The sequence below is a fragment of the Erinaceus europaeus genome, chromosome 12 (assembly GCF_950295315.1).
Source record: "Erinaceus europaeus chromosome 12, mEriEur2.1, whole genome shotgun sequence".
NCBI classification, from domain to species: Eukaryota; Metazoa; Chordata; class Mammalia; order Eulipotyphla; family Erinaceidae; genus Erinaceus; species Erinaceus europaeus.
Window position 1 is genome coordinate 99,235,462 of NC_080173.1, and position 25,497 is coordinate 99,260,958.

The 25,497-nt window shown below is 54.2% G+C and overlaps 2 protein-coding genes across 7 annotated transcripts in view; one reads left to right on the forward strand and one right to left on the reverse strand.

The window, feature by feature from the left end:
• SCAP (SREBF chaperone) overlaps positions 1 to 1,408 on the forward strand; it is a 60,705-nt gene extending 59,297 nt beyond the window's left edge. For all 4 annotated transcript variants that reach the window (XM_060204759.1, XM_060204761.1, XM_060204762.1 and 1 more), the window contains exons 19-23: positions 111 to 193; positions 275 to 441; positions 523 to 603; positions 691 to 897; positions 984 to 1,408. In XM_060204759.1, coding sequence (XP_060060742.1) covers positions 111 to 193; positions 275 to 441; positions 523 to 603; positions 691 to 897; positions 984 to 1,229 — 784 coding nt within the window. In that variant the 3' untranslated portion in view covers positions 1,230 to 1,408. The remainder of the gene's footprint in view (positions 1 to 110; positions 194 to 274; positions 442 to 522; positions 604 to 690; positions 898 to 983) is intronic.
• Positions 1,409 to 1,460: 52 nt separating this feature from the next.
• On the reverse strand, positions 1,461 to 25,497 carry PTPN23 (protein tyrosine phosphatase non-receptor type 23). Of its 3 annotated transcripts, none has more exons than XM_060204757.1 (25): positions 25,338 to 25,497; positions 17,406 to 17,480; positions 10,902 to 11,029; positions 10,629 to 10,705; positions 10,021 to 10,070; positions 9,794 to 9,925; positions 9,463 to 9,543; positions 9,218 to 9,349; positions 9,098 to 9,145; positions 8,755 to 8,811; positions 8,599 to 8,657; positions 8,382 to 8,461; positions 8,187 to 8,301; positions 8,029 to 8,094; positions 6,820 to 6,965; positions 5,587 to 5,898; positions 5,358 to 5,512; positions 5,109 to 5,260; positions 4,845 to 5,024; positions 3,069 to 4,764; positions 2,804 to 2,988; positions 2,607 to 2,711; positions 2,389 to 2,527; positions 2,190 to 2,309; positions 1,461 to 2,098 (listed from the first exon to the last, which is right to left on the reverse strand). In XM_060204757.1, the coding sequence occupies exons 1-25, from the start codon at positions 25,419 to 25,421 to the stop codon at positions 1,631 to 1,633; spliced, it is 4,842 nt and encodes a 1,613-aa protein (XP_060060740.1). In that variant the 5' UTR covers positions 25,422 to 25,497; the 3' UTR covers positions 1,461 to 1,630. The 3 variants fall into 3 exon arrangements, with proteins under 3 accessions (XP_060060740.1, XP_060060739.1, XP_060060741.1); XM_060204756.1 differs by having other exon boundaries at positions 1,461 to 2,113; positions 25,338 to 25,496; XM_060204758.1 differs by lacking the exon at positions 25,338 to 25,497 and adding an exon at positions 11,321 to 11,437 and having other exon boundaries at positions 1,461 to 2,113.

Sequence of the window (25,497 nt, forward strand, 5' to 3'; positions counted from 1 at the left end):
CTCCAGTACGCGCTTCTGAGTCTCTGCTTCACACCGTGTTCTGGTTGGGGTTGGCCTGGAGCCCTCAGCCCTTCAGGAGCCGCTCTGGCAGTGCTTTCTTCTCCCCCCAGGATCGTGGCTGCCCGCCTCAATGGCTCTCTTGATTTCTTCTCCTTGGAGACGCATACAACCCTCAGCCCCCTGCAATTCCGAGGTTAGAGGCCTGGGCTGAGTGAATGCAGGCACTGCCTGTAAGGGTTCCTCAGAGACCCTCACTTTACTTACCTGTTTCTAGGGACCCCAGGATGGAGTAACTGCCCCACATCCCCCCTGTATAGCAGCAGTGACTCAGTGGCCTGCCGCCTGACCCACACGGTGCCCTGTGCACACCAGAAGCCCATCACGGCCCTGAAGGCTGCTGCAGGGCGGCTGGTGACTGGCAGCCAGGACCATACACTAAGAGTAAGTTAGTTGGCTTTGTGTCTTGGGCGCCGAGTCACATCCATGGCGAGGAGTCAGACCCTGACATCTGTCCTCCTCCAGGTGTTCCGTCTGGAAGATTCATGTTGCCTCTTCACCCTTCAGGGCCACTCAGGGGCCATCACTACTGTGTACATTGACCAGGTAGGGGCCACAGGAAGCAAAACGAGTACCCCCGTCAAGAAGGGTGTTCTCCCAGTGACCTGACCGCTCTGGGCCTGTCCCTTTTAGACCATGGTGCTGGCCAGTGGGGGACAGGACGGGGCCATCTGCCTGTGGGACGCGCTGACCGGCAGCCGCGTGAGCCACATGTTTGCGCATCGTGGGGATGTCACCTCTCTCACCTGCACCGCCTCCTGCATCATCAGCAGTGGCCTGGATGACCTCATCAGCATCTGGGACCGCAGCACGGGCATCAAGCTGTACTGCATTCAGCAGGTAGGCAGGCCAAGTGGGGGCCACGGGAGCCTCGGGGACTTAGGAACGCAAGCAAAGCACTGATTCTCCCACATCTTTGCCTCTAGGACCTAGGATGTGGAATGAGCTTGGGTGTCATCTCAGATCACCTGCTGGTGACTGGTGGCCAGGGCTGTGTCTCCTTTTGGGACCTAAACTACGGGGACCTGTTACAGACTGTCTACCTGGGGAAAATGGGCGAGGCTCAGCCTGCCCGGCAGATCCTGGTGCTGGACAATGCCGCCATTGTTTGCAACTTCGGCAGTGAGCTCAGTCTGGTGTATGTACCTTCCGTGCTGGAGAAGCTGGATTAAGGGCAGGCTACGTGGCGACCCCTCACTGCTATACACACAGGCCCTCCATGCCCAGAAGAGGGGTGGGGTGTTTTGTGGGGCCAATGCACTGGACTGATCCTGGGGAGAGGACCCAGGTCTTGTGGGAGCACCTCTGAACTGTCCCATAAATTGTAATATTAAATGTTTTTTTAAAGATCTCCCCCCTGGAGGAACTCTTGCATCACTACCCAAAGCGTAGCAGGCAAACAGTCGCCATGGAACAGCTGGGTTTATTATGTCAGTAGCAATGGGCTGAAAGTGTCAGAACTGGACCCACAGGCCTGCAGTGCAGCGCACCCCACAGGGGTGGAGAGGACCTTGCCAGGGCCGAGGGCAGCAGGGAGGGGAGGTGTAGTGTAAGGCCCAGCAGGCAAAGCCTCTCAGGTCTTGTTGAGTGTCCACAGTGGGTCCAGGAGGCTGAGGGGGTCATCAGCGGGCTGGGCAGCCCGGAGGCCCTGGCCATTGTGGGCCTGCAGAAAGTTTTGTTTGCTCATCCTCGGCTTTCCCCGCAAGGAGCTGTCCAAGGAGAAAGCCTCAGGGGTTAGGGAGGCCAGCAGCTCTAGGGAGGAGGAGGGGGGCGCCAGGTTGGGGGCCTCGGGCACCAACTGCTCTTCCTCGGGCTGGGGAGCCTCAGGCAGGGGTGAAGGGAGAGGAGGTGGTGGGGAAGAGGGTGGGAGCTGGGTGGACTCCGGGAGGTTGGCTGGCGGCAAACCTGGAGGCTCTGTGGGGCCTGCCAGGCTGGCAGCCTGGGAATCCAAGGCCCCAGGAGGCCGGATGCTGAGCTTGGCAATGGTGGCCTGGATGGAGCTGATGGGCACGTCCCCACCGAGGACCAGGTCCTGGGAGTCCTGAGGAAGGTGGTTCTGTGAGAACAGAAGGGGATAAGGAGAGGACCCAAGACTGCGGCTACCCCAGCAGCACCCAGTGCTCCGTCCTCACCTTCTGGCTTGTGTCTGCTCCTGCGCCCGCTGAGGGTTTGCATGGAGGGGGCACGCCATGGCGCTGCAGGACCTGCTCCACATGCCTCACCACCGCCTCATGGCAGAACCTGAGGTGCAGCTGGAGAGAGGTGCAGCACATCACTTGCTAGGGAGGGCCCTGTGCCACGCCTGGGGCAGGGGCAGAGGCCCGGCCTCACCTTCTCCTGCAGCATGTGCTTCCTCTGCTGCCGCATGCGCCGCACCAGCTGGGACAGCTCCGGGATCCCGCTTCCGGCCTCCACCTCCTGCACGGCAGCATAGAGCAGCGCAAAGGCTCCGGTGCGGCCCACTCCGGAGCTGTGGGGGAAGGGGCGGGTGTAAGACCACAGCCAGGTGCGGGGGGGGGGGGGGGGGGCTGCCCACCCCTGCGCCTGACCTGCAGTGGACGACTACAGGCGTGTGCAGGGGCCTCTGGTGCAGGTAGTGCGAGTGCACCTCCTGGATGAAGCGCAGCAGGTTGCTGGGGCTGTCCGGCAGGCCTCTGGGGGGGGGGGGGGGAAGACACGACAAGATGTTCAGCCCCACCCGAGGCCCATGTCGGTCCCCAACCAACCGCAGCCGCGGGCAACGCACAGCTCAGGCCAAGTGGGGAAGTGGAGGTGCACAAGGGAGCGTTTGAGGCTCTGGTCTCGGAACTGCAGGCTCAGCACCCGCTCCACGTGGGTCTCGGTGCTGCGCACGCTGCTGAGGGACACGCTCAGGGCACCGTGCACCATAGGCTGGCCCCGCTCGGTGGGGAAGTAGCGCACTACTTTTTGCTAAGGGGCAAACAGACCAACAGTTAGCCTGGCCCCCTCATGCCCCCCAGGTGTCCCGGACAGCCAGGGCCTCCTCTCACCTTCTCCATCTCAGCCTCAGATACCAGCATGACGATGACTGCCACTTTCTGCTCGTGCACCATGAGCCAGAAGTCGGCGGCCGTGCCAGGCAGGGGGGCCTGCGTGGCCACCAGGGGCGGGCAGTAGGGCGAGAGCCCCTCCACGCAGCTGGCGTTGATGTAGTCGTCCTTGCCGGAGCGCAGCACCACGCGGTTACTGTCGTACGGCATGACGTCCTGGTGCCGGTTCTTGAGGGAGTAGCAGCGGGCGATGGCGATGGAGCGGCCACGGGCGTCCTGCTCTTGCGCCTCCTGCAGCTCGCGCCAGGCAGTGTCCAGAGCACCCGCGTCACCCAGCCGCCCCCGGAAGGCCTCCAGCTCCTGTTGCAACCGCTGCAGCCGCTCGGGGTGTTCATAGGGGTCCCGCTCGATCAGCCGAAGGGCCTGTGGCCGCCGGCCCTCAGTCGCATCCACCTTGGTTGGCTGCAGCAGGGGCTGCCCACCCCCAGGCGGCTGTGTGCCACCATGCTGGCTCTCAGGGCTGGAGGAAAGCAGATCCGCGGCGGCGGCACCTCTGCGTGGGCATGCGGGCAGCTCTGCCGCTGGGAGCCGGGGAGGGACTGGACCAGGCCCTGGTGACGGGGTGGGTGAAGGTGGAACGGGGTGGGGACTGGGGGCTGGCTGACCAGTGGGTGTGGGGCCTCGGATGGCAAGAGGGGTGGCCTGTGGGCCCAGGGGTCTAGGGGAAGGAGCAGGCCCGTACGCCAGGGCAGGGTGGGGGGGCTGGGGTGGTCCTACACTGGGGAAGGGCAGAGCCCCTGAATGGGGGGGCAGAGGGTCCTGGGAGGGCCCTGGGTAGAGCTGGGGGTGTACAGGGGGTGTGGGCTGTCTCAGAACCGCAGGCTGAGGAGTAAAGGGGTAGGGTGACTGTGGGGGCATGAGCCCTGGAGGCTGTGGTGGGAAGAGGTGTGGGTGCGGCTGGGGCTGCGGCCCAAATGCAGCTCGTGTGGGGTGAGGCTGGGGCGGAGGCCCAATCCTCGGGGTTGGGAAGCCCGCAGGGACCCCGGGAGAGAAGTGCTGGACTGGGGGCACTGCGAGGGGGGCGCTTGTCCCTAGAGGGTAGCCATACGGTGCAGGGAAACAGGGCTGGTGGGCAACAGGAGTGGGGCTAGGTTGGGGGGCCATGTGGCTGGAGATGGGAGCTTGGACACTGTCTACAGTGGTGGTGGCGGGCCGAACCCCCATGGCCAAGTCAGGACCCGAGAACTGGGGAGGCGGGGCTGAGGGCAGCCCTGTGACAGGGAGAGGTGGCCCCACCGCCCCATAGGGGCCGCTCACCGCACTGTGCTGCGGGGAGGACCGAGGCACAAGGCCCAGCTCTGGCGTGTAGGTAGCGGCCGTGTAGAGGGCCGGCCCTGGTGCCATGGCCACTGCAGGGGGCCTTGGGGCCGGAGGGCCCCTGGGCTGTAGCATCTGGGTGGGACCCGCATAGGTCCCCGGGGGTAAAGGGCCTGAGAGATAGTGGGGGCCCGGCACCGCAGAGCCGGGGAAGGGGCAGCGGGGAAAGGGAAGCAGGGCAGCGGGTCCCAGGAAGGAGTCAGGAGGCAGGCACCGCAGCTCCTCGGGCAGGTCCGTCTCCACGGCCTCCCCCTCCTCCCGGCGGGACAGCAGCGGTTTGGGGGCTGTGGGCCGTGGTGGCGCCTTCTTCTTCAGCTCCCTAGGGGACAAAGGAGGAAGAGATGCAGCCGGCACTTCAGCTCAGCACCAGCCCCCAACCAGGACCACGGCTGCACCCACCTGTCCAGGAACTGCTGGCGGACAGCCTCCCGGGCCTGGCAGGTCGACTGCGTCCGCTCCAGGAGGGCAGCCACCTTGCTCTCCAGGTCTGCGTAGAAGTCCTTGCCTTCCTGGGACTTCTTCATCAGGTCCTCGTAGGCTTCGTACGAGGCCACCAGGGTCTGCAGAGTAGAGTTCCACCTGGCAGGCAGAGGGCAGACATGTGAGCAGCAGGGGCCGAAGCCTGGGGGGACCGTGGGCGAGGGATCGAGGCCAGACACTGACTTCTGGTCCAGCTCACTGAGCACCCGCCGCACAGCTGCGTACTGCACGTTGGCCTCTGTCAGCGCCCGGAGGACGTTGTCCTGGGCAGCCAGGTTCTGCTCCAGATACACTCTCAGCTGGTCATACTTCTTCAGCTGCTCCTCAAACAGCTTCTGAGGGGACGTTTTAGGGGCGAAGGACACTCAGTCCTGGCTGCCAGAAGGTGGCCCCCGGAGCAGAGCCCCCACCCACCGTGCGCCGCCCCATCACCTTCATCTCTGAATGGTCCGTAGTAACAAGAGATGCGGTGATGTCATCTTTCTGGATGAGCTCCCGAAGCTGCTGCTCCAGGGACAAACGCTGGTCCCGCATCTCCTGCACCTTGGCCAGGATGCGCTTCAAGTTCTGCAGCACAGCCTTGTCCTCTGGGGGCAGCAGTGGTCTGTGAGGCCAGAGCCACACCCAGAGGCCCCAGGGAGGCCGGGCGGGCAGAGCTCACCTGGGCTGAGGGCTGGTGTGGGCAGGGCGGCCCGCACCTGATCCAGAGGTCCGCTTAGCAGGCGCAGGTTGCCGACGTGCAGATTCATGGCCCGGTGCAGCTCGCTGTTGGTGAAGGAGGCCTTCTCGTGGACCTCCATGTACTTGGCCCACTCTCGCCTCACCTCCGCCAGCTCAGCCTTAGAGGCTAAGGGGATGGTCCCTCCCTGGCCTACTGCCTCCTGCAGCTTCTGCTCTAGCAGCTCATCCTCCTCCAGTAAATCCCTGATGTCTTTCAGGGAGGCCTCCACATCCGTGAACACACCTGACAACACTGGAGGGGCGGACAAGTAAAGGGAGAGTCTTCATGAGTGGTCAAGCAGGTCTACAGTTCTTTTTTTTTTAATTTTTTATTTATAAAAAGGAAACCTTGCCAGTTCGAGCCCCCAGCTCCCCACCTGCAGGGGAGTCGCTTCACAGGCAGTGAAGCAGGTCTGCAGGTGTCTTATCTTTCTCTCCCCTTCTGTCTTCCCCTCCTCTCTCCATATTTCTCTGTCCTACCCAATAATGACAACATCAATAATAACTATAACAATAAAACAAAAAGGAATAAATAAAAAAAATATTTAAAAAAAGGAAACATTAACAAAACCACAGGATAAGAGGGGTACAACTCCACACAATTCCTACTACCAGATCTCCGTATCCCATCCCCACCCAATAGCTTTCTTATTCTTTAACCCTCTGGGAGTATGGACCCAAGATCATTGTGGGATGCAGAAGGTGGAAGGTCTGGCTTCTGTAATTGCTTCCCCGCTGAACATGGGTGTTGACAAGTGGATCCATACTCCCAGCCTGTCTCTCTCTTTCCCTAGTAGGGTGGGGCTCTGGGGAAGCGGAGCCCCAGGACACATTGGTGGGGTTGTAGGTCTGCAGTTCTTTCTCTCTTCCTCTATGTCTTTCCCCCTCCCCTCTCAATTCCTCTGTCCTATCAAATAAATCAGGGAGGAAAGGAAACAGTGGTCCCTGAGGTGGTAGGTTCATGGTGCTCACACTGACCCCGAAGGATAACCATGATAGCAAAAACAAACACGCAGAGAAACTGCCCACAGTCAAAGACAAAGCCTTGTTCATAGCCCAGTACACAGTGAGTACTTGTGCCGATGCTTGGAGAGAGGCATAGTCTGACCGGGCTGGACAGGGTGTGGAGAAGGCGACAGCAGTGGAGGGCCTCAGTCCATGCCTGCTCACTCACCCTGCATGGACTGGACAAGGTTCCTGACGGTGTCAGGCCGGACACTGAGGGCTGCACACTTCTCCATGAGCTGGGGGGGGATGTGGCTATAGGCATCCAGGTTGTCCACAGTCTCAGGGTCCAGCTGCATTGAATCCATGAACAGGCTATGGGGGACAACAGGACCACTGGGCTGGAGGTGCTGGTCCAGTTACTCGCCATGAGAAAGGAGCCCTCAGGGTGAGCACCCCACCAGGGAAGCTAGATGTGCGTCTCTGACCTCGCCTAGTTCCGGTTTGGAGCTAAACTAGCAGAACATACCCAGGGCACTGCTGAAAGCAGTGACAGAGAGGACGTCCTCTTTTCTCATGCTGCCTCTGGGACTTCCCTACTCCAGGCGGACACTGGGGAAGAAGCCACCGAATTGAAGCTTCCTTCAGTGCCATGTGGCTGAGCCTGAACCTAGGTCACAGGCACTGTCCAAGTGAGCTATATTGCCCTGGGACATCCTCCTCTTAAGAAACAGGACTCTCGGGGATCAGGTGGTAGCACAGCGGGTTAAGCACATGTGGCACAAAGCACAATGACTGGAGTAAGGATCCCGGTTCGAGCCCCCGGCTCCCCACCTGCAGGGGAGTCACTTCATAGGCGGTGAAGCAGGTCTGCAGGTGTCTGTCTTTCTCTCCCCGTCTTCCCCTCCTCTCTCCCATTTCTCTCTGTCCTATCCAACAATGATTGACATCAGCAATAATAACCACAACAAGGTGGCAACAAAAGGGGGAAAAAAAAAAAAGAAACAGGACTCTCAGGAGTCAGAAGGTAGTGCAACAGGTTAAGCGCCTCATGAGGCACAAAGTGCGAGGACAGGCATAAGGATCCTGGTTCAAGCCCCTGGCTCCCCACCTACAGGGGAGTTGCTTTACAGGCAGTGAAGCAGGTTTGTAGGCATCTGTCTTTCCCCGTCTTCTCCCCCTCTCTCCATTTCTCTCTGTCCTTGCCAACGATGACATCAATAACAATAAAACTACACAATAAAAAACAAGGGCAACAAAAAGGAATATATATATATATTTAAAAAAAGAAACAGGACTCTCGCAAATCTAGCTCGCAGTACCCTGCCTAGATGGGTGAAGTAGACACTTTGCCATTCCTACTGCAAACAGAGCACTGACGATACCACAGAAGTCTGCCATATGCTCCCCACAACTCCCAGCCAAGCCCTGAACTTACTCCAGGACTTCGTTCTTGTCTTCAATCTTGGCCATCATCTCCCGAAGCAGCTTGGCCTTCTCCTCACTGTAGAGGATAGAGAGCAGATGCTGGAGGCCGATGTTTCTTGAGCTACCCATGTGCCACCTGTGCCAAGGATGCAATGCCCTCACACCCACCTATAAAGTGATGAGGCTTCGTGGGCAGCCATGGGCACCAGTTTGGAGAAGATGTCAGGACCAGTAACAGCGGGGTCGGTGGGGTTCACTGGCAAGGGCTTCACCAAGGGGGCACCTGGGAAAGAGACTCATGAAGGCCAGGCTCACACAGACCTCGGCCCCGGGCCCAGTCTTCAGCCTCCCTCAGCTCCAGACCTTTCACGGGCTGGAGGGTGTCCAGCGCTGGGACTGCCTCGTGGTAGATGAAGTCGTTGTCCTTCTTGGCAGAGTTGTGCCTAAGGGGCAGTGAGGAGTTTTGGGCAACTCGCTAGTCTGTCCCGTGAGCCACTGTGGCCTCCTCCCAAGGGTGCAGGCCGAGAGCTGGGAAGACCCTTGAAGGGAGGAAGCGGGAGCACCCTCAGCCCAGACTCACTTTCCACCGATGACATCCATAGCGAAACGAAGTGCATCTTGCACAGTGTCCGGCTGTCCCTGGGGGGGAGGGGGCGCGTACCACTAGGTCAACCCCGAGCCCCAGCAGCAGGCCCACTCAGGGTTCTAAGGGGCAGCCAGGCTTGCTCTGCATTACCTTAGCCAGCTTGATGGCTTCATTAAGCTTGTCCAGGGCACTCTGGAAGTACGCGACCTGCGGGAAGCAGCAGTTTGGTTCGTTCTCCTCCCAATTCCACCCTGCCAAGCCTCAGAAACGAAGCTGTGGGGGTAGCTGGGCTCCAGTCCAGCCAACAGCGTCCAGTTAACATAACTCTGTTCCAGCCTACGGCTTAAACCTCCAGGCAGCTACTCCCTTCCTTGGTGCTCTGGGGACACCAGGTCTGTGGCAGTGTGTGGGCAGCGACATGGGTATGAGGACAGGGTGCGTGCACGCCACACTACCAGCTCACTGACACGGCCTCTGTGCGCAGTTTACTCACCCGCTCCCCAAACTTCTGCTGCTCCTCAGCCTGCTTCCCCATGTGTAGCTGGAAAGAAGAGAAACCAGTCATCCCCAGCCACGACACTCGGCCCCACCGGCCCCCTGGCCCCGTCCTCACGTGAGCTACAGCCGAGAAGTAGTGGATCTTCATCTGCACCAGCTTCTTCCAGTCTTTCTGGATGCGGCCCAGCAGCGAGGCAGTGTCTGGGTTCTCCAGGGCCCGGCATGCCTCCTTGTAGTAATCCACCACCTGGGAGCCGGTAGGGACTTGTCAGCGGGTGCTCCTCTGCATGAGTGCTCGGGAGGGAGCCGGCTGGAGTCGGCCCTCGGTCCCTCGACAGACACGACCTGTCCCCACCCTACCTGCGCGCTGATGCGGGCCACCAGAAAGCTCTTCCTGTTGTCTAGCATGGACTTCTCCAGAAGGCACTCCTGGGCCTGGCCCTGGACAAACATGTGAGTGAGTGTGCTCCCCTCCCCTTCCCAGCAGGTAGGTCAGGTCAAAGAGACCCCACCTGCCTTTCTCACTCACTCCTCTCCACTCTAGGAAACAGATTTTGCTCCCGACCCACCTGGACCACAACAGACCGGGGCTGAGGCCCCCACCTGCCTCTGGTTGTCATCTGCCCAGGGCCTGTCTAGGATCCAGCTCTCAGTGTCCCCGCCCCCAGAGTGGCCCAGGGCACTTCCTTACCAGCATGAGGTTGACGTTGAGCGTGAGGATCTGGCGGCTCATGTCAACACTGTAGGCCTGAGGGAAGTGCTCGCGCAGGTAGGCAAAGGCACCTGCTGCACACTGGAAATGGGTGCAGGAGACCTTCATGCCCTGGGGGGGGGGGCAGCCAGACAGAAGCACTCAGTCCAGCTCTGGAGACGGAGGACACACGGCAGAACACCCCCACCTGCTGCCCCCCCACTCACCTCCTCAGTCACCCGCTTGTCCATGGCCCCCAGCATAGAGTGCAGGGCTCCTGGGAAAGCAGAGGACACAATGTCAGGATGACCCGGGGCTAAGGCAGCGGAGCAGTCACCCAGGATCAGGAAAAGAGGTTTGAGAAGTAGGACAAGAGCCTCTGCTCCTGCTCTGCACCAGGCAGGAATGGGATCAAGAAAGGAGCGATTCCCAAGCAGGCCCTGGTCTCCAAGCCTTGTGGTACCCACACAGGACTCGGCTCCCCAGGCTTCTCCCTTGAGCCAGACAGAAGCTGAGTCAGCAAGGCCGAGAGCGGAGGCCCTCCTGATCTCACTCTGCCTGGAGCCACACGGGGAGCCAAGGGCCACCAAATAGCTCTATGTGCTTTGCTGGTCGGCCGCACTGTGCTGGAGGGAAACTCAGGTGCTGTGATGCCTTTCCCTCACTGTCTGCAAGTCACGGAACGGTGAAGACACGACAGACAAACAGCAAAGAGGCATCATCCAGGGAGAGAGGCGCGCGGTACTGGCCTATCTCTCCCCTTCTCCCCAGTCAGAGACCTTCTGCTGAGCTGAGACGGGTGGTATGGTCGCAGGCAAGGTACCAGAAAGCTCACCAAGATTATAGAGAATGCACGCCTGCTCATACTTGATGTCCTCATGGGCCACAGACTTGCCAGAGAAGATCTCGGTCCTGTAAACATGACACCGGTCATCTTAAGAGAAGCACCTGGCCAGGGCCCTGGAGACAGGCCTGGTGAGACCACACAACGCCGTTCCCCATACTGTCCCCGAGAAGAAACAGGAGGGATGGGGCAGCCCCCCCCAACCTAGGCTGTGCCAGGCATAATCCAGGCTCCCAACCCACGGCCCAGCCTGCCAGTGCTCACCAGGTGACAGGGACGGCAGCTTCCTGTCCTGAGCCCATGGGCACCCGGCTCTGTAGGTAATGGAGTTGACCGAGGTACTTGCGGAGAACACTGCAGCCCTCAAAGTCCCGTGGAACACGAACAGCATTCTGGGAGAGGAGAGGAAAAGGAGGTCTGTCATCCTTGAGGGGAATGACAGGCCTATTTATCCAAATGCCCAGGAAACAAGCCTCAGTGCGACGAGGTTGCAAAGCCCACTGCCACCCTGGTGTCATTCCATGGCTATCCATTGGTCACAGCTGGCAGACCGCGAAGCAGTCCCGGCACTGAGAAGCTAGCCTGCACTGAGCATTACAACTGAGTGGCTGGGAGTGTGGCTCAGCAGATGGGGCGCGAGACTTGCACAGGCGAGGCCCTGGGGTTTGAGCCTCCACACGTACCTGAGCAGTGCTTCAGCCTCTCAAAGTTTCTGCAGTACTTTATTGCCGTCAGTGCAACTACTGGGGCTTGCTGTCTATAGGATGAACCACTGCTCCTGGTAGCCATTCTCTCTCTCTCTGATCAAGACAGAGAAATTGAGAGGGGAGGAGAGATACAGAGAGACACCTGCAGCGCTGCTTTACTACTCCTGAAGCTTCTCCCCCACAGGTGAGGACCAGGGACTTGAACCCAAGTCCTCCTCATGCATGTGTGTGCTCCACTGAGTACAGCACTGCCTATCCCCACAAAGTTTTTTATTTTATTTTAATGTACTAATTGTTTCCTTTTATTTATTTATTGGCTAGAGACAGAGAAATTGAGTGGGAAGGGGAAGACAGAGAGAGACAGTGGTCCAGGAGGCGGTGTAGTGAATAAAGCATTGAACTCTCAAGCATGAAGTCCTGAGTTCAATCCCCGGTAGCACCAGAGTGATGTCTGGTTCTCTCGCTCTCTCTCTCTCTCCTCCTATCTTTCTCATTAATAATAAAATCTTTAAAGAGCGCAAGAGAGAGAGAGAGAGAGAAGGAGACAGAGAGACACCTGCAGATCTGCTTCATTGCTTGTGAAGCTTCCCCTCTGCAGGTGGGGACCTGGGACTTGAACTTGCTGGTTGGAATGTAAATTGGTTCCACCCTTGTGGAAAACAGTCTGGAAGCTCCTTAGAACACTAGATATGGGGAGTCTGGTAGTGGCGCAGCGGGTTAAGCGCATGTGGCGCAAAGTGAAAGGACTGGCATAAAGATCCCGGTTCGAGCCCCCGGCTCCCCGCCTGCAGGGGAGTCGCTTCACGGGCGGTGAAGCAGGTCTGCAGGTGTCTGTCTTTCTCTCCCCCTCTGTCTTGTCTTCCCCTCCTCTCTCCATTTCTCTCTCCTATCCAACAACAATGACATCAATAACCACAACAATGTTAAACAACAAGGGCAACAAAAGGGAAAATAAATTAATTAATTAATCTTAAAAAAAAAAAACACTAGATATGGGCTACCCTATGACCCAGCAATTTCCCACCTAGGCACCTATCCAGAAAGACCCGAAGTGCGCGATCCTAATAGACCAGACTTGGAAGCAACTCAACAGCAGGTGAGCAGTTAAGGAAGTTGTGGTACACACTGGGTTGTAGAGAAAGTCACGACATGCTTTCTGTGCAAAAATGTAGTATGACTTCCTGACAACCCAATATATACAATGGAATGCTACTACTCAGCTGGTAAAAATGAGGACGGCATTTCCTTTACCTCGTCCTGGATGGAACTCGGGGGAATCGTGTTAACTGAGGTTAGCCAGAAGAAAAAAGACAAATACCAGATGATCTCACTTTTAGGTGGCACTTAAACAAGGACAGAAAGGAAAGAAAAAAAAAGAAAAAAGCGAAACTTGGGCCAGGTGTGGAGTATTACACCAAAGGCAAGGACTCTGAGGGAAGCAGGGGAAGGAGGGCTGGAGGTGCTGGTGAATGCCGGAGAACTGAGTCTCACGGGGGGGGGGGGGGGGGGGGGGGGGTGGGTGGGAGTGTTCTGCAGACACCTCTAACCTGGGGCGATGAGAAACAGCGCCCATCTGTCAACAGCAGTACTGTAAACACAGAAGCCCCCAAGGAGTGATTTTTTTAAAAATATAATTCTTTTTGATAGAGATGCAGACAGAGACAGAGAGAAACACCAGAGCACTGCTCAGCTCTGGCTTATGGTAGTGCCGGGGACTGAACCTGGGACTCTGGAGCCTCAGGCATGATTTTCTTTGCATAACCATTATGCTATCTACCCCCATCCGGGAAGTGATTTTTTTTTTAATTGTATAAGGCAGGGTGGGTAAAAAATTGTATAAGGCTCAAATTCATGTCGGCTAAAAAAAGCACAATCTCATAAAAATACAAAAACCAGGTAGCCAAAGTATCTTTAAAATCCATGGGAAACAAAAGTTATACAATTCTTTTTTGGAAAGAAAAAAAAAAGGTAACTAAGATGGTAAATCTTGGGGACTAGGAGACGGAGTAATGGTTCTGCAAAAGACTCTCCTGCCTGAGGCTCCGAGGTCCCAGGTTCAATCCCAGCACCACCATCAGCCAGGACCTCACAAATGCAAATCCTACACTCTACCTGTTGGCACCACCTCCTCAGCCATTAAAAAATCTGCTTTCACAAATAAAAATCACCACCATGCCACGTCCCTAAGAAGGTGCTGAACAGTGACCGTTAAGGAAATTCAAACCAAAGCTCTAGTGAAGCCGCCACCTCAGACCTGCTAGGAAGGCTGTTCTCCAAAACAGTGCTGGTGACAGTAAGCGTAGCAAGCTCCCGGTAACAGGCTACTTAGTGAATTTTATGTGCACGATGCATCTCTGTGTGTTTTCTTCCTCCTTCTTGCTTTCAAAAGGTCAGTTACTGTATGAGAAAGAGGCCAGTGCACCATCCTAGCACACGTGGTGCCAAGGGTCAGACCTGCGGCCTCCGGCCTCCGGCCTGCACAGGATGCCTTCTCCGAGCCACCTCCGAGCACCTTGCGTTTCTGACAGATGTGTAGGGCTCTGGAGGTCCACGACAGCTTTAGCAGTGTGTGGTGTATGAGCGGCTGCGCAGTGTTCTCTTATCACTGGCCACACACCAAGGCAGCCCTCGTGCAATGGACCCAGCGGTAAGGGTCAACCTGTGGTGTGGAACTGCTCTACGGCCTCTTTTGTTTTGTTTGCCTCCAGGGTCATTGCTGGGGCTCAGTGCCAGCTACAAAGCCACTTCTCCTGTGGCTATTTTTTCTACTTTATTTGACAGGACAGAGAGAAATTGAGAGGAAGGGGAGACAGAGAAGAGAGAAAGAAAGACACCTGCAGACCTGCTTCACTACTTGTGAAGCGACTCCCCTGCAGGTGGGGAGCCAGGGGCTCAAACCAGGATCCTTACACCAGTCCTTGAGCTTTTGTGCCACCTGAGCTTAACCTGCAGTGCCTGACTCCCTGGAAACACTTTTTTTTTTTTTGCCTCCAGGGTTATTGTTGGGGCTCAGTGCCTGCACCACGAATCCACTGCTCCTGGAGGCCATTTTTCCCCTCTTGTTGCCCTGGTTGTTTTATAGTTGTGGTTATTATCGTTATTGATGTCGTCGTTGTTGGATAGGACAGAGAGAAATGGAGAGAGGAGGGGAAGACAGTGGGGGGCAGAGAAAGACAGACACCTGCAGACCTGCTTCACCGCCTGTGAAGCGACTCCCCTACAGGTGGGGAGCCGGGGGCTCGAACCAGGATCCTTACACCGGGTTCTTGTGCTTTGCTACCGCCTGACACCCCCTGCAAACACTTTTAATTAGGCTATTTGCATCATCTAAAGCTAGCTATTCAGAAATCAGTACCAGTAAAAACTGGTAACTCAATTAAGCCCAGAAACACGGCTAGTACTGCAATGGGCTCCTACTGCCCCCCACCCCCACAATTAGAGCCTCTCACCACTCAAATGTTTAGGCAAAAATCACAAAAGTGAAATCAAGTCAGCAGTTAGCCTTGAACTATGTAGCCTGCAACTTTTTCACAACGCTGTAGGCCACAGAGCAGTTTGATTGAGGGCGTGTTTGTGTATCTTAAATGGCAGTTAGCTATTTCTCTATAGTAAACAACTGGGGCAGGACCACACCACCTCTAAGAGCTGCAGACACGGAAGAACAAAGGCCTGACTCAAAGTACTGCACAGTGAAACCACTGCTCCAATGCCTTGAGTTCCTCAGGAAACTATTCCTCCGCTCAGCTGGCAGAGCGTCCCAGTCACATGCCTGAGGTCCCCAGTCTCATCCCTGCTGCTGCATGTACCAGAGTGGTGCTCTGGCTTCTCTCTCTCCCCGCGAGATAATCACCCTCCCGTCATAATAAATAAAATGGATCTTATTTTTAAAATAAAAATAAAATACCACTAACTTCACAGAACTTTGTTTTGTTCACTGCTGATTTAACGCAGTGCTTAGAGAAGTGCCCAGGAACTAGAGAGAGCTCAGCAGGTAGGCTGTGTGCCTTGTTAGGTACTTAGTCCCGGCACCACTTGGGAGCATGGCAGCTAAGCTGCAGCGCTGTGGTGTCTTCTCTCGGGAGCGGCTCAGTCCGTTTGCTAATGGAGTGCATAATAACACACGAGACCAGTCCCAGCACATCAAGATGGATGAGCAGCCTTTACTTCTCTTGGTGATGAAACTTTGTCCTCAGCTTTAGGCAAAGAAGAGTTAAAACTTAAAATTTATTTCCAATGTAGAAAATCATCTTCATAATATTAATTTCAAAAATGGCATTTGGCTAATGGTCACTGATTATTCACAAGGAGAAAAGGTTAAGAAAAGTTGAAGGCAGAAACCAGAACTCCCATTTTCTGCACCCCAAAAATAACTTTGGTCCATACTCTCAGAGGGATAAAAAATAGAGAAGTGGGGGCCGGGCAGTAGTGCTACAGGTTAAGTGCACATGGTGCAAAGCACAAGGTCTGCCTAAGGATCCCTGTTCAAGCCTCCGGCTCCCCACCTGCCGGGGGGGGGGGTGGGGTGGGTGGAGGAATCACTTCACAAGTGGTGAAGCAGGCCTGCAGGTGTCTATCTTTCTCTTCCCCTTTCTGTCCTCCCCTCCTTTCTCAATTTCTCTCTGTCCTATCCAATAATAACAACAACATAATAGAAAAAAAAATGGCTGCCAAGAGCAGTGGATTTGTAGAGCAGGTACCGAGCTCCCCTACCCCCCACCCCCAAAAAAAGAATAGGGAAGCTTCCAATGGAGGGCATAGGACACAGACTCTGGTGGTGGGAACTGTGTGGAATTGTACCCGTTAACTTACACGCTTGTTCATCATTATGTCACTAATAAAATTTTAAAACGAAGAAGAAAAGCTGAAAGGGTCACAGATATGGTCAAATAGGTAGAGTGCTTGCCTCCCACTGATGAAGCCCTGAGCTAGAAACTCATCACCACAGCAAAGAACCAAAGGTGAAAGCAGATGCCACAACAGTGAGATACCACTTCACTCCGGTGAGAATGTCACACATCAGAAAAGGCAGCAGCAACAAATGCTGGAGAGGTTGTGGGGACAAAGAAACCCTCCTGCCCTGCTGGTGGGAATGTCAGTGGGTCCAACCTGTGTGTGTGGAGAACAGTCTGGAGAATTCTCAGAAGGCTAGAAGTGGACCTGCCCTATGATCCTGCAATTCCTCTCCTGGGGATAGATCCTATGGAACCCAACACACCCATCCGAAAGACCTGTGTTCTTTTGTACCAAAGAACTGCTCTGCTCTGGCTTATGGTGGTGATAGGGACTGGACCTGAAACTGAGGAGCTTCAGACATGAGTCTTTTACAGAACCACTATGACATCTCCCGTCCGAGGGTGTGTGTGGGTGGGTGGGTGTGTGCGTGCAGATTTATCTATTTAAAGATTTACCTATGACAGAGAACTAGAACATGATTCTAACACAAGTGATACCAGGAATCAAACTCAAGACCTCATGCTCGAGGTCCATTGCTTTATCCACTGCACCATCTCCTGGGCCACTTGCCATCTCCTGGGCCACTTGCTGCTTTTATAGAAAACTAAATTAAGATAAGAACATGAGCCTGAGGAGATCGTGTGGTGGTAGCTAACAGGACTTACATGCACCAGGTCCCAGGTTCAATTCCTTGGCTAAACCTGAGTGGTGTTCTGGTCAAAATCCAAAGAAAATAGGGCATTGTCCCAGGTAGTTTCTTTATTTATCAAACCAATTCTGCTTATACTTGCATAAAAAGTACTCTCCTGGGAGTCGGGCGGTAGTGCAGCGGGTTAAGCGCATGTGGCACAAAGCGCAAGGACCGGCATAAGGATCCCAGTTTGAGGCCCCAGCTCCCCACCTGCAGGGGAGTCGCTTCACAGGTGGTGAAGCAGGTCTGCAGGTGTCTGTCTTTCTCTCCCCATCTGTCTTCCCCTCCTTTCTCCATTTCTCTCTGTCCTATCTAACAATGACAACATCAATAACAACTACAACAATAAAAAGACAACAGGGGCAACAAAAGGGAAAATAAATAAAATAAAATTTTTTTAAAAAAGTACTCTCCTACCTGTCTTAGCAACTCCAGCTTCTTCAGTTCTTCATTGTAGGCTTCCGGATTCTCTCCATAATTCTTCAGGACAAACTAGAGGAGAAAAAAAAAAGTAATCCTGAGAGAGAGGAAATTCCCCAGCTCCCATCATCTGAGAGCTTTGCAATGACCAGAGAGGGACCAAAGCACCACTCCACCATCACGGAACTACCCTGGTGTTGTCTTTGGTGCTACCATGTGGTAGCAGAGTCTAATCCAGAGTCTACCATAGTAAGGTGTTTGCCCTACGTACTGGGTTATCTCCCAGCGCCTACATGGTATCATGGTGGTTAGGGTTGGGTAGTGGTGAATCCGATAGAGTGCTCACATTACAGCATATATCCCACAGCACCTATCTGCATCAAGGAAACTTCACAAATAGTGAAGCAGGGCTGCAGGTGTCTCTGTCTCTCCCTCTCTACCCCCCTTTCTCTCTCAATTTCTCTCTGTGCTATCACATATAAAATATTTCAAAATCTACAAAATGGGACCATGTTCTTTGATTAGAGCTCTTCTCAGAAGACATTTCAGTTTGCCCACTCTCAGACTCAAGGAAAAAAATGAAAGTGGTGCCTAGTGGCCTCATGGGCTAGAGGCCAAAGAAATCAGAACACTGAGAGTTGGGCGGTAGCATCGCAGGTTAAGCGCAGGTGGCACAAAGCCCAAGAACCAGTGTAAGGATACTGGTTCGAGTCCCCAGCTCCCCATCTGCAGGGGAGTCACTTCACAAGTGGTGAAGCAGGTCTGCAGGTGTCTGTCTGTCTCTCCCCCGTCTTCTCCTCTTCTCTCCATTTCTCCGTCCTACCCAACAACTACAACATCAATAACAACAATAACTACAATAAAACAAGGGCAACAAAAAGGAATAAATATTTTTTAAAACATTAAAAAAAAAATCAGAAAGTTATCTAAGAGTCTAGAATTTTATCCATGGCAGAACGTTACCTGGCACAGATGAGAACATCTGTCTCTGCTGTTCACACTATGGGGAGGAAGGGTGGGAGGGAGGGAGCCTTCACACTCAGCAGGCTGTCTTTAGACAGCACCTTTGACCTAGAGCAGCAGACACTGAGTTCTACCTTGCTAGCTGTCTAGTGAGTCACTCAACTCTTTAATCATCCAAAAGGGTAAATACTACAGCACCACTATTCTCTACATAGGGAAGCTAAGGCAAACAGGCGGGGCTTTTGAGCCGTTCTCAGCTATAGTAACCAACAGGGTAACTATAGCTGAGAACCCAGCTATTTGCTCATGCTCTCAGTCCCACACTGGGCTAATCCTTTATTAGTGCAGTGCAAGGCTTTAGGATTCCATCACTCCCAGGGCAACTTTTTCACTATTTTTATCTCACAAACAGTGAGAAAGACACTACCACAGTGCTGGGCCATCTGTGGAGTATCCCACAGTGCTGTGGTGCTCCCACATGCTGCTGGAGCTTACAACCAGGGTCTCATGCGTGGTAAGGCTATTAGGGGGTCTCTCTTAAAAAGATCGTTTTAGGGGCCAGGCAGTAGCATACCTGGCTGAGCGCACACATTACAGTGCTTAAGGACCCAGGTTCAAGCCCCTGGTCCCCACCTGCAGGGGGAAAAGTGTCACAAGTGGTGAAGCAGGGCTGCAGGTATCTCTCTCTTTACCCCTCTATCTCCCTCTTACCTCTCAATTTCTTGTTTATTTTCCCTTTTGTTGACCTTGTTTTTTTATTGTTGTTGTAGTTATTATTGTTGTTGTTATTGATGTCATTGTTAGATAGAACAGAGAGAAATGAAGAGAAGAGGGGAAGACTGAGGGGGGGGTTGGGGGGGTGGGAGACACCAGCAGACCTGCTTCACCGCCTGTGAAGCGACTTTTCGTCACTTCTCACAGAGGGTGACTGACGGGGCCAGAACTGACCCAGCTCACTCAACCAACATTCCCTCAGCACTCCCTCACACAGCACTATTTCCCGGCAAAGGAAAGAATCTGGTGTGAGTGGATACAGGCATGTGAGAGGGAAATCAGAGATGAACTGACAGCAGGGACTGCTGCCGGCTGCTGAGACAGTCACAGGCAGCGTCCTTGAGCTGCTCTCCGACTTTAAACATTCACTGAGGGAAAGAGAGAACCAAAGCAACACTCTGGTACATGCAGTGTTTGGGGCTGAACTCAAAACTTTGTTTGAGAGTTCAGGGCCCCCCACATCCCCATCCACTACACCAACCCCTGCGCTTCGAGTCAGGGTCCTGTTATGGCTCTATGCATCTCTATCTCTCTTTTCTTTTATCTTTATTTATTGGATAGAGACTATCAGAAATCAAGAAGGAAGGGGTGATAAGGAGAAAGAGACACCTGCAACACTGCTTCACCACTTGCAAAGCTTTCCCCCTGCAGGTGGGGTCTGGGGACTCGAGCCTGGGTCCTTGCACATTGTAACATGTACGTTCAACCAGGTGCGCCACCAAACGGCCCCTCATTTTCCTTTTGATGTGATGCAACTTTTAAAAAAAGGCACCACCTCCCCCCACCAAAAAAAAAGGCTGTCAAGTCTGGAAAAACAGCTTAGCTGGTAGAACACAGGCTTTGCGTGCCTGCGACTCCGTCTGACTCCCAACAATGCCTGGGCTGCAGCAGTGCTCTGGCTAACTCTCAAGCTACCCTTCTTTTCATTTTTATCTATTTTCTTCCAACAGAGAGGCAGACTGAAAGAGGGATAGTCACAGCACTGACGCTTTCTCCAACGCAGTGCGGGCCAGGCTTAACCTGACTCTCACATATGGCAAAGCAGCACACTATCCAAATGAGTTAATTTGCTAGGCCTGCAACTCTATCTCATATGAAATTAATAAAACAAATCGTAGTCAGCTGCCCCAGATTTCAGCATCTACCCTCTGTATCCATGCACTTGCGTGTGCCCACATAATCTGTTTAAACAACAGCACTGTTCAGAGCCGGCTTATGCTGATGCTACTGCAGGCCCGAGTCTACGGTGCTACCAAATGACATTATCTCCCTGGACTTCACCATCCAGTTTGTAAGTTTCTGCTACTGGGCAACAAATTCTGTGTGTAGGAGAACTGTTCTTCATCTATATTACCAGGGCTCGGCACAGCATCGATTTCTACAAGGATGGTATTATCCTAAATAAAATTCTAGCCCTCGGCTCTGAGCAAGAGCAGAAAAGGACAAGGGTACCAGTGACACAGATGGAGCAGAGGACAGTCGGAGAAATGGCTCAACTGGAAGAACACTGGACTTTCATGTTTGAGGTTTACAATTCGATCTCTAATACCACGTGTATTGAAGTAGTTCTCTAACTTGTCTCTTTTTAAATTTTGTGCTAATTACTATTTTTCTTTTTTCTTATAAAAGATTTTATTTATTCATGAAGATAGAAGAGAGACAGAAAGTCTGGCGGTAGTGCAGTGGGTTAAGCGCAAGGACCGGTGTAAGGATCCCGGTTTGAGCCCCCGGCTCCCCACCTGCAGGGGAGGCACTTCACAAGCAGTGAAGCAGGTCTGCGGGTTTCTTTCTTTCTCTCCTCGTCTTCCCTTCCTCTCCATTTCTCTCTGTCCTATCCAACAACAACGACATCAATAACAACAACAATAAAAAAAAAACAACTAGGGCAACAAAAGGGAAAAATAAATATTTAAAAATTTAAAAAAGAGAGAGGAAAAGAATCAGATTTCACTCTGGTACATGTACTGCCAGGGATTGAACTCAGGACCTCATGCTTGAAAATCCAATGCTTTATCTGATGCGCCACCTCCCAGACCACTCAGTTACTATTTCTTTCTTTATTTTTCCTCTTTTTTGTTATTGTTGCACTTGTTGATTTTATCACTGTTGTGGTTACTATTATTGTTGTTATTGATGTTGTTGTTGCCAGATAGGACAGAGAGAAATGGAGAGAGGAGGGAAAGACAGAGATGGGGGGAGAAAGATAGATACCCGCAGACCTGCTGCACGGCTTGTAAAGCGACTCCCCTGCAGGTGGGGAGCCAGGGGCTTGAACCGGGATCCTTACGCTGGTCCTCCATGATTTCGCGCCATGAAGCTTACCCCTGCAAGTGGGGTCAAGGGCTTGAACCCCGGCCCTTGTGCACTATAACGTGTGCGCTCAACTAGGTGTGCTCCGCCTGGCCCCTAAATCCACTCTTTGAGAAACATTTTCCTACATGCCAGTGAGGCTAAAGGGACCCTGATGAGCTACAAGAAATGCAGAGATACCTCATAAGGTAACCTTTTTATTTACTTATTTATTTTTCCTTTTGTTGCTTGTTTTTTTTTATTATTGTTGTAGTTATTGCTGTTGTTGTCATCACTGTTGGATAGGACAGAGAGAAATGGAGAGAGGATGAGAAGACAGAGAGGGGGAGAGAAAGATAAGACACCTGCAGACCTGCTTCACTGCCTGTGAAGCGACTCCCCTGCACGTGGGGGGCCATGGGCTCGAACCAGGATCCTTACGCTGGTCCTTGTGCCTCATGCCATGTGCGTTTAGCCCACTGCGCTACTGCCCGACTCCTATAAGGTAACTTTCAACTGATTTAAAGGGGCTGAAACACATACAACTGTCACGAGCAAAAAAAGTGAAAAAGGTTATGGATTGGGGGCTGGGCATGCCTAGTTAAATGCACCGATCACTATGTGCAAGGACCTGAGTTTCCCACCCTGTTCCACACCTGCAGGAGAGATGCTTCATGATCAGTCAAGCAGGTCTGCAGGTATCTCCCTCTATATCGTCCCATCTCCGAATTTCTCTCTGTCCTGTCAAATAAAATAAAAAAGGAGAAAAAAAGGAGAAAAAAAAAAAAAAAAGGCCCCTAGGAGCAGTGGATTCATAGTGCCACCACCAAGCCCCAGCCAAAAGGATTAAGTGACTTGTAGGAAATAGAGCGAGCTTAAATTGGATCTTGAATGAAGAACAGAACCAATATGTAGATTTAAGGAGCAGAGAGTCTCACAATGCAGAGAATGGCAAGAAGAGTGGCTGGGATGAGTAACAGGTGCAGACTAAGCAGTGGGCCCTCAAGATGCTGCTGAAGGGATAGGTGGTAGCACACCTTGTAGAGAGCACACATTACTATGCACTAGGACCTGGGTTCAAAACCCTGGTCCCAACAGCTGTGGGGGAAGCTTCACAAGCTGTGGAGCAGTGCTGCAGATGCCTCTCCTCTGTTTCTCTCACTATCTCTCTGTATCTCACTCTGTCAATAACAAGCAAAATAAAATGAAAAATGGCCAGGAACAATGAAGTCTGGCACTGAGCCCCCAGAGATAACCCTTCTGGCAAAAAATAAAACTGGGGGGGGGGGGAAGGAGGAAGAAGGGGCTAAATAAATAAATAAATAGGATAAACTCTGACTGGTTAAGAGTTAAACTAGAAAAAGAGCTGGTGGTGGTCTGGGAGTTGGTACAGTGGAGAAAGCACTAGATTCTCAAGCATGAGGTCCCAAGTTCAATCCCTGGCAGCACATGTACCAGAGTGATGTCTGGTTCTTTCTCTTTCTCACAAATAAATGAATAAAATCTTAAAAAGAAAGAAGTCAGCTGTTGTATTTTAGGAAAAAAAATTACAAAGTTTAGGAAAGAGGTTAACAAAATTCTGAAATTTTAGGCAAACCAGTCTGATTTCCTCACTGGAAAAGGAGGGCCAAGGCAATGAGATACTCAGGATGGCCAAGGCAGCTCACTTGGACAGCACTTGCTCGGTGGTGAGCATTACCCAGGGTCAAGCCCAGCATCCACCGCTCTGCACCATCCACACCAGCGCCATATTGCCTTGCTCTCCGTTTCTGCTTTTCTATCTGAAAAAGCCAGTGTGGACCAGTGAAGCCCAGGGTGGCTGAGGGGGGTGGAATACAGTCAACTGCTAGCGTCTGGAGCAGCGGCAGAGTGGAGAGAGGAAGGAATGGGAGGAGAGAGGTGGGAGGAGAGGGAGGAGAGAGGTAGGGGAGAGGGAGGAGAGGAAGGAGAGGCCAGCAGGAAACTCCCAAGCCCATTTTCTTTCTGTTTCTTTTCTCCAGCACTCCATTTCAGTGATGTCCCTCCTAGCTGGGGCTCAGTGCCTGCACTACAAATCCACTGCTCCTGGAGGCCGTTTCTCCCCCCGTTTTTGTTGTTGTTGTTGCTGCTGTTATTGTTGTTGGACAGGACAGAGAAATCCAGATAGATGGTCCGGGTGGTGTGCAGTGGCTAAGGCACTAGACTCTCAATCGTGAGGTCTGGAGTTCAGTCCCTGGTAGCACCATGTACTAGAGTGATGTCTGGTTCTTTCTCATGAATAAATAAATCTTTTAAAAAGAGAGAGAGAGAAATGGAGAGAGGAGGGGAAGACAGAGAGGGAGAGAAAGACAGACACCTGCAGACCTCCTTCACTGCCTGTGAAGCGACCCCCCTGAGGTGGGGAGCCGGAGGCTAGAACCAGGATCCTTACACCGGTCCTTGCGCTTCTGGGCCATGTGCGCTTAACCCGCTGCACTACTGCTCCCCCCTTTAACTTCTTCTGGATAGAGACAGAGAGAAATGGAGAGGGGACGGGGGAGATAGAGGAGATGGGCTGGGTGGTGGCTCACCTGGCTGAACGCACATGTTACAGTGCTACAAGACCCCAGTTCGAGCCCCCCCATCCCCACCTGCAGGGAGGAAGCTTCATGAGGGCTGAAAGTCTCTCTCTCTGTCTCCCTATCTCCCCCTCCCTTCTCAACTGCTCTGTCTCTATCCAATAATAAATAGCTAATTTTTAAAAATAAAAGAGACACCTGCAGCCCTGTTTCACCACTGGTGAAGCCTCCCCCCTTCGAGTGGGGCCAGGGGCTCGAACCCAGGTCCTCTGGGTTCTGTCATGTGAGTGACTAAGCAACCAGGTGTGCCCCGCCTGGACCCCGGGAAACGTTTGTCACAGGTGATGAGGAGATGGCAGCCGAGCTTTCACTCCTGAGGGTGGGCTGGCAGGGAGAACCAGCCAGCGCTGTGGTACTTGCCCCGCAGGGGCTTGAACTCGGCAGTCGGGCTCTCCCCCGAGGAAACTGCGGTGGGTGCTGGGTCTCTGCCTCTGTCTGCAGGACCCGATGGGCCAGGGTCTCCCTGCAGCTCTGGGGTGGCCCTGGGGGCAGGGTGCGAGGGCACCAGGAAGTGTGCCCCGGCATAAGTGGGGAGGGTGCTGTCTGGGTGCAAGGGGAGGCTGAGGGGAGGCTATGGGGCGGCCGAAGGGAGGCTGTGGAGAGACCGAAGGAAGGCTGTAGGGAGGTTGAAGGGAGGTCGTGGGGAGGCCGAAGGGAAGCTGTGGGGAGGCCGTAGGGAGGCTGTAAGGAGGCCATGCGGAGGCTATAGGAAGGCCGAAGGGAGGTCGTGGAGAAGCTGAGGAGAGGCCGCGGGGAGGCTGAGGGGAGGCTGTGAGGAGGCCGCGGGAAAGCTGAGGCTGAGGGGAGGTTGAGGGAAGGCTACGGGGAGGCTGAGGGGAGGCTGTGAGGAGGCCGCGGGGAGGCTGAGGGGAGGCTGTGAGGAGGCCGCGGGGAGGCTGAGGGGAGGCTGTGAGGAGGCCGCGGGGAGGCGGAGGGGAGGCTGAGGGGAGGCTGTGAGGAGGCCGCGGGGGAGGCTGAGAGGAGGTTGAGGGAAGGCTACGGGGAGGCTGTGAGGAGGACGCGGGAAAGCTGAGAGGAGGCTGAGGGGAGGTTGAGAGAAGGCTACGGGGAGGCTGAGGGGAAGCTGAGGGAAGGCTGTGAGGAGGCCGCGGGGAGGCTGAGAGGAGGCTGAGGGGAGGCTGAGGGAAGGCTACGGGGAGGCTGTGAGGAGGCCGCGGGGAGGCTGAGAGGAGGCTGAGGGGAGGCTGAGGGAAGGCTACGGGGAGGCTGTGAGGAGGCCGCGCGGGCCTGCGGGGAGGCCGGAGAGGGCGGGGAGGGGCGCGCCGGCCGCGGGTGGCGCCCTCACCTTCTTCACAGCCGGCTGGAAGTGGAAGTCGCCCGCCTCTTTGAGATCCAGCCAGATCATGGGCATGCGGGGCACGGCCTCCATGGCGGCTCCCCCCGGCCGCCGGCCGCTCCCCGGGCTCCTCAGCTGCGGCTCCGCGGCCCGCCCCGCCCCTCCGCGC

Excerpts from the sequence above, each read along its gene's own strand:
- PTPN23 (XM_060204756.1), bottom strand. The coding sequence starts at position 25,421 with ATGGAGGCCGTGCCCCGCATGCCCATGATCTGGCTGGATCTCAAAGAG. Across the intron at positions 9,544-9,793 it reads TCAACGTCAACCTCATGCTG|GGCCAGGCCCAGGAGTGCCT; the intron begins GTAAGGAAGTGC and ends ATGTTTGTCCAG. Across the intron at positions 2,114-2,189 it reads GAGCAGACACAAGCCAGAAG|AACCACCTTCCTCAGGACTC; the intron begins GTGAGGACGGAG and ends CTGTTCTCACAG.